The sequence below is a fragment of the Panicum virgatum genome, chromosome 3K, assembly GCF_016808335.1.
Source record: "Panicum virgatum strain AP13 chromosome 3K, P.virgatum_v5, whole genome shotgun sequence".
In the NCBI taxonomy this organism is placed as follows: domain Eukaryota; kingdom Viridiplantae; phylum Streptophyta; class Magnoliopsida; order Poales; family Poaceae; genus Panicum; species Panicum virgatum.
Genome location: NC_053138.1, coordinates 14,488,206 through 14,495,567, shown reverse-complemented (window position 1 = coordinate 14,495,567; position 7,362 = coordinate 14,488,206). Strand labels below are relative to the sequence as shown.

The window sequence follows — 7,362 nt, the reverse complement described above, 5'->3', positions numbered from 1 at the left end:
TGAAGAGAGAATAAGGCTTTGCTACCATTCATTATCTGTATGTGCATCGCGTTGAAGCGGGCTACAGAGTACAGACTGCTGATTCTATGTTTTCCCTTGAAGCATCTCATACGTATGCATGATACATCACTGGAAACGCTGGACAAACACTACCTATACTATATCATCCACTTCCTATATTTCCTATCAAGAGGCGAGTTGGCACGTGCCATGGAAGCCATATTCCTGATTCCTGACAACAGCTGCATATATGCACAGCACTTGGCATTGTGCAAAGGGGTCGGAAGAATCACGACGACCGCCTTAACTGATAGACACAAACAGTATTGTTCCGAATCCGATTAAGGCACTTGAGCACTTCTGCTCCTTCTCAGAGAGCCTCAGCCTTTCAGCAAAGGTCACCATCTGACAGCACGCTGTTCCCTGCTGGTTTGCCGATCTGCAAGCAAGGTATGGGAGGTACAGTAGGGGTGTACAGCGCTCCAAAGGCTTGCCAGCAGAAGGGGTTGTATAGGTGGTACTGCGGTACTATCACAGGTTTGAGTTGTATTCCTGTAAGAGTGATATCTGAACAAGGTGAATTGTCGCTGCACGCGAAGTGGGCCGGTTTAATTGTGAAAGTCCCCCTGATGTTCTCATACTGAACACCTGAAACGGCCACTGCTGAAGTTTGATTTCTGCATGTTGTTTTGTCACAGTAGAATTGGTCTATGATGATAGGCGTTTGAACTTCTGAGACCTGTATGTTTGAGAACCTTATACCCTGAACCAGCCCGGAACCACCCTGCATCAAGATTTCAGTGTGTTTAGCTCGGTGAATGCAGCGGTACTTGCTGGGTACATAACTCTGGAGTTGTCACGTTATGCTTACCTGCCAAGTCTTGATTCTGACACCATTCATTGTTTTGAACATGTTGACATCTCTCACAGTGACGTTGGATACACATGCTTTTGTGTTGTACCTCCCTAGACCACCAATGCTGATCCCATGGCCTGGTCCACAGTTCACATTATGTATGTTTATGTCACTGCATCCTGTCTGGATGGAAACACAGTCATCACCTGCATTGCACAAAGCACAAAATTTCATGTTAATTGCAAGTTTTACTTTTAGAAGAAATCAGTTGATAACCCAGGTCCTACTAGTGTTTTTTGAGCTTGCTCCCTTAGTCCTGAATCTTGCCATTTTAGAAATTCTGCGGCTATCTAAAGTGACCGGTTAGCAGAATAGGTAATCTGTCTCTTTATACTACATGAGGTGGCTTTTAACTAAAATTCGTGTGAATTTGTTTAACAAGCATAAATGGCTGATCGTATTGGGTAACTACTTTATATGAATTTTATGAGCATTACCGCAAGCCATGTTAGTGTGGTGAATGTTGACTTCTCTGGAGTTTTGCAGGTGTATTCCATCGGTGTTGGGACTATTCTCAGGGGAAGAGATGGTTAAATCGTGAACCATGACTCCTTGACAGCTATCAAACTTCAGATGGCACTGTGAGCTGTTAACAATCGTGATACCCGTTACTGTGACATTGGAGCTGCCATAAAATCTCAGTGCCTGCATCAGAGTAAGCAACCATAGCTGTAATTTGTTTGTATGCAATTAAAAAGATGGTCAATTGCTGCAAGCCTGCAATAGTAGTCTACTTACCGTAGGTTTAATCTGTGGCATCTTGTCCAGCTCCACTCTGAACTGTTGCAAAGCACCCAGGTAAGCAAATAAATTTGTCTACTTTCAATTGTCTATAGGTATCCATAAAAAGAAAAATACTGTCTATAAGTTGGATGTCGTTAGATGATCAGGTCTTACGGCATCATCGTCATCGTCACCGTTTGGATCTGAGTAGGTCCACCATTCTTGCCCCCTACCATTTATTACACCACTGCCTTGGATTGTTATTCCAGTTAGCTTTGTGAACTCAAGCCATTGAAGCAAACCAGAACCCCACACTCTCGTACTAGTTTGAGCTAAAATAGTCCCATCCAGCTGCACAATTAGAACTTGTCATTTAGTACCAGCATTTTTCCTTATGTTCGTTTGGATTATATTTTTGCTGCATAATTTGCCCACTTATTGGGACATGGTCAAAAAATACAGTATAGAGCTCTTCAATTGATCTCACGTTTTTTGGCAAACAAATATACATCCACCAAGAGTTGGTTTTAAGATGTCTAATGAAACAGCAAAAACAGGTTGATACTGACATATAATTCAAAAAAAAAATCTCGTTTCAGGCACACTAGGCGTTATGGCTGGGGAAAAAACCCAAGCCTTGTATCTTGTTATTTTAGGACACACATTAGGGTTTTGAAGTAGATTTACCTGGAATAGAATGTTTGGTTTACAGTAAGGTCCAGAAAATGAGATTGGGCCAACGACAAACTCGAGTTCAGATGGTATAAGAACCGTAGATGCCTCCACCTTGCATGCTGCTGCCCATGCTGCTTCAAAAGCCTGTGTATATCTTTTAATTATTTAGTTCAACTCATTGGGAAAGGGTGCTTCTCTGTGTCATTATATCATTAAAACTGAGCCCAAGTATATACTCAGATTCCAGTTGCAGTTGGAAGTTTCTTTTATTGTGCATGATTGTCAGCATATCTGTGTTAATAAATGGTGAAAGATAATTATTATATTATCTAAAATCCATTTATGCTCTTGTTAACTCTAGGTGATAGAACAAAGGTAATTTTTCAGGTGATGACAACAGATTCTAGTTTAGTTCAGCATAAAAATTCTTTGTGCTCATGAAAAAGCAAAGGACACAGAAAAGAACTGATAAAAAGAATCAATATATCAAATCTCCGTACCGAATTTGATAATTGTCATATTCTTTGGAAATCACAGGCATACAAGTTCTGCAAGTACTGCTATAAGATGTTTGCGCTATTGCGAACCATTTATTTACACATTCCCATTTCCTTAGACTCCAAATAAATGCAGTGTCCAGCATGATGTGTAAAGACTAAAGACGTATGCCTTTCTAGAAATGCACCCAATCATGTGAGAAATGAGCAATCAAAGCTCAAAAAAAAACTTGGTTGTGGCGCTATATGCACTTGCACTCTGATGTGAGACTCCAAGCTTGAAGAATGAACAATATATAATGAACAACCATTTTAAAAGGCTAGTGCTCTGGAAATAATATCATGTGACCATTTTTAATAAAGAACGGTAACTTTGGCAATCATGTCCTGAAGTGTGCTTAGTGAGAATATATGATAGCATTTTTTTAAACAAAATACTTTTTAAGAAGACTTACTGCAGGAAATGTGATCAATGTGAAATAATGTTACTGGCTGAGCATTCATTTGAAATTCCAATACTAGTGGCATTCTAAAATTGAACTCGATTGTTATAATGGTTATGAGGTGTTTTGCGGATGGACATAAGCTTAGTCATTTCATCTGAGGATAGTAATAGCAATCATGAAAACAAACTAAGTATACCGGGGTGCCTGGAAAAAGAAATTATAACCCAGAATATATGATTCAGGTGACAAAAGTGTTAGCTGGAAGCAGAGTATTTTCAAAGCAGACCTGAGTATCATCCGTAACCCCATCACCCTTGGCTCCAAAATCAACCACGTTGAAGACTGTGTCGTGCGCTGCCGGTGGAGACGGCAGTGGAGGCGGCTGCAACGGTGGTGGAGGTGGCACTGTACATCCACTGCCACCGCCTGGTGTTGGCATTGTTGGACCCTGGCCTCCTTTGCTCTGGACAGGGCTTGTGCTCGGGCTGACAGGGCTTGTGCTCGGACTTGGCTGGTATGGACTCCTATTTCCTTTGCCGTTTTGCTTGTGGGAACTGCTGCTCTTTGGTTTCCCTTTTCTCAGCATAGAGGTGGAGGTCGCTCTGCTTCGCCTCCAATGCTTCCCACTTCTTGCATAGCATAGACGAATGCTGGAGCACAGAACAAGCAAGACAAGGAGAAGCAGGAAGGTGAGACCTTTTAGCCCACGCCTCATCTTTGTGTTCGTAACTTTGTATCTATCTCCCGTTCGGCTTTGGTGTGTGTCTGTATGTGTGTTTGGAAGATAAGAGATGAAGAAGGAATGATGAAAGGCGGGGATAGAGTATGTGGCTTCGAGGAGGGAAAGAGGGGGGGGGGGGGGGGGGGTTTAAATAACGATGCCCATGGCCATCGTCTCTGCTTCAGCAAGGTCGAGTGAAAGAAGGAAATGGCTAGGGACCAGCCCAAGCTCACGTGCATTTGTGGGGAGCATTGGCTCGTAACATCACACAGAATTTAAGGTGGCGTCTTTGTTTCTTTGTCACTTTTGTGCATGAACATATCACAGTTTTATCCTCCTTTACCGACTTCTTTTCGTGAGAATTGGTTGGAGGAATCATCTTGAAGACATTGGCTCTCGCCACTTGCCACTTGCCAGAGTCCAGAAAAAAACAGACAAGGCAGCTTACCTGTGCTCGTACTATACTAAACTGCTGATGGTTCACGGGGGAAGGAAGTGGCGTGTCTGTATGTACTGGCCTGTTCGCATTATTTGCTCTTAGTCTGATGTGTGACACGATCTGTCAGGTGATTAAACTGACTGCTTGGTTCGTCTTGTATCGGCGTCCGCAGGCCGCTGCTGGAGAATAATGCGAGTTCTTTTGGCGTCTGTCGTTCAATTGTGACAGTATGAGCTTGCTAAAGGCTATACAACTGTTTTTATTATTAAAATTATGGTAATTTGATGAACAGTGCCTATGGCGTTTCTATTAGCTGTACACATTTTACAGGCGAGCAGGTCGTTGTATGATTGCAAAGACCAAGCTCAGACAGTGATTGGCCGGGGTCCCAAAGGGGAGGAGAGGAGGTGTGGAAGCACGCTGACAAGGTCTCCAAGGGCCGACACAAGTGGCCATCAGATTTGGTAAATTTAACCAAACTGGTAATGTGTGGCCCGATTTAAGTGACAACATTGCCCTGCCATTGTTTCTTTCCAACAGACTACTCAACAATCACTTGACTACTTGAGTAGAAGTGTTAGTTTTTTTTTATCGGAGTAGAAGTATTAGTTTATATCACAGAGAAGCTGAGCTTACATCTGGAATGTCCGGAGCTGCCATTGCTGGCAGGTGGCGACCGTGTGGTTGGAACCAAACCATACCGAGCCTAGATGCAAGCTAAATGTAACGTGGTAGCCTGGTAGGTGGTGCATTATACAGTTGGGAGGTTGCCGCACAATTTCTTATGAGACGGCATTATACAAGTAGCGCAACATTACAAGCTTGCAATCACAAGCTCACGACTTCACAAGTGGCGAGCTAGCTGCCGGCCTCCTCGCCCTCCACGGTCACGGGCGCGCGCGAGGGCGAGATGATAATAGCGGAGCAGCAAGCAAGGCCCACCGGGACGGGGACGGGACCCCGGCGAGAAACGGCAGCGACACCCATCAACCACCCACCCACCAAATGCCCGGCTGCCGGCCGCGCTCCTCCCGGGCGCTCGCCTCGCCACCACCACCACTCGACGGCGCCCTGCCCTTGCTGCCTCCCGTAGCTTCCACCCGTTCGGCTCCCTTCTCAATTCGGGCGATCGCTATCCAATCCGCGCCCGGTGTATCCGGCGCAAACGTGCGTGCCCGACGAACGCGCGCCGCCGGCTGCAGAACGTGTCCACGCGTGGGCACATCGGAGCCGCATCGCCGGGTGTGTCCAGATTAGCTGGGATCGCGAGCTCTTTTCAGATTGGCACTGGGTTCGAGTACAGTGGGGGCGATCGCTAATTCAGAAAATTGTCGCCGAAATGCATGCTTCGTCGGCGCCGGAAACCTTTGCGATCTGAGAGTTCTGAGTGCCGTGAGCTCCTGGGTTATGCAGTGTCAATACATGTAACCGCCCCTTACCTGATGGATCCTTTTGGAGCCTTGGAGCTGACTGATTGGCCACTGACAGTCAGGGAGGCAGAGCTTTTGTTTGTTCCCCGGACATGATTGGCGGCTGGGGCGCCGGGTTGAGCGGCCCTCTTGTTCACGGGGCTCCTGCTGCCGCCGCCTGCCGGATCGCCCCTGATTCCATCGCCTGCACTGCAGCTGCAGCTGCTGTCTCCTTCGCCCTTCGGATCTTCGGAACATTCCAGAACAAACATGCATCTCCTCATCTCTCACGCGATGCACCAATGCCCAGTAGCTCCGCGCAAGCAACCACGTGACGCTCGGCGACGCCATGGCTCAATGGCTGGACGTCCCCTGTTCCGTGACTGACAGGAGCAGAGGAGGAGCACCGAAACAGCTGCGCGCGCGCGGGCGCACACCATTCGCAACAAACCTTCTTGGGCGAGGAGCAAAGCGCAGAGCACTGGCCACTGGCACTGCCCGGCGCTGCCTGTCCCCCCTCCGGCCAAGCAAGCAAGTTGCCGCCGGCAATTGGACGGCCACGGCGTTGCCACTTGGGGAAGAAAAGGCCGCGCTAGCTGCTGCTCCAGTGGCGCCGTGACGGATGGCGCGCGCCCAGCCCGTGACGGGCTCGGCCCGGCGCCGGCATGTCGCCGCGATCCTCGGCATTACCAATCAGCCATCCATGTGAGGGCGCCTGAGTCCCGCAAGCCATTTTCCACACGGAGAGCGACCTGAACTGGAGGGATCTTCGCGAATTCGCAAGCAGAGATTCCTTGAGGCGGGTCGGTATTTCGAATACAGTCCACCCCGGCGCTCCCATTTGCCGGTGACCGAGACGCGGGGGAAATCAGGAGATAGATCGTGGTAACGGGGATTGGAAATACCAAATGTCCGGCGAAATTTCGTGCCCAAACATGAGCTGCAGCTGCGTAAATTTAAAGTTGAAATTAGCATGGGAGTGGACGGTACCACCCCCCATGTGTGTGCCGCCAAGATTTGAGCCTGCCGGAATAGAACTCGAGAGAATTAACGGGTGCAGTTATGGAAGTCGAGCCCAAGTGCGTGCAGGTCGGCCCGTGATCCAAACTGAATGGATGAAGCGCCTTTTTTATTTTTGCATTTTTCAAAAAAAAATTTACAGAAATATATTTTTGGATTCAGGTTTTACAAATCTATACCCCTACCGCCCGGCAGGGGGGCGGCAGGGGGCCTACCGTCCGGCAGGTGGGTAGTAGGGACTTATATGTAAATAAAAATAAAATTTTTTTGCGCTGAAGTCCTTGGAGGGAGCCTGCCGCCCCCCTGCCGGGCGGCAGGCCCCCTGCCGCCAACTGGTGGGGCGGCAGGGGGGCGGCAGGCTCCCTCCTCAAATATAAAACTCCAACCCTTCCCTCTGCGACCTCATTTTCTGCCCACGAGATCCAGAGAGGGGAGAGGGAGAGAGGAGGGGTGAGGGAGGTAAAAAAAACCGGCGAAGCCCTGCAGGATTTTTGATCCGAACCGCAGGTAACCAAT

At 47.7% G+C, this 7,362-nt stretch overlaps 1 protein-coding gene across 1 annotated transcript; it reads right to left on the bottom strand.

The window, feature by feature from the left end:
* LOC120697747 (polygalacturonase At1g48100-like) lies at window positions 1–4,086 on the bottom strand. Its single transcript, XM_039981062.1, has 7 exons — window positions 3,544–4,086; window positions 2,327–2,458; window positions 1,814–1,990; window positions 1,655–1,696; window positions 1,354–1,561; window positions 872–1,062; window positions 1–784 (listed from the first exon to the last, which is right to left on the bottom strand). Exons 1-7 carry the CDS (start codon window positions 3,970–3,972, stop codon window positions 389–391), a joined length of 1,575 nt encoding a protein of 524 aa, XP_039836996.1. The 5' UTR covers window positions 3,973–4,086; the 3' UTR covers window positions 1–388.
* Between the last annotated feature and the right edge of the window lie 3,276 nt (window positions 4,087–7,362).

Excerpts from the sequence above, each read along its gene's own strand:
- LOC120697747 (XM_039981062.1), bottom strand. The coding sequence starts at position 3,972 with ATGAGGCGTGGGCTAAAAGGTCTCACCTTCCTGCTTCTCCTTGTCTTG. Across the intron at positions 1,697-1,813 it reads GTGACGATGACGATGATGCC|TTCAGAGTGGAGCTGGACAA; the intron begins GTAAGACCTGAT and ends GCTTTGCAACAG. Across the intron at positions 785-871 it reads TCAGAATCAAGACTTGGCAG|GGTGGTTCCGGGCTGGTTCA; the intron begins GTAAGCATAACG and ends ATCTTGATGCAG.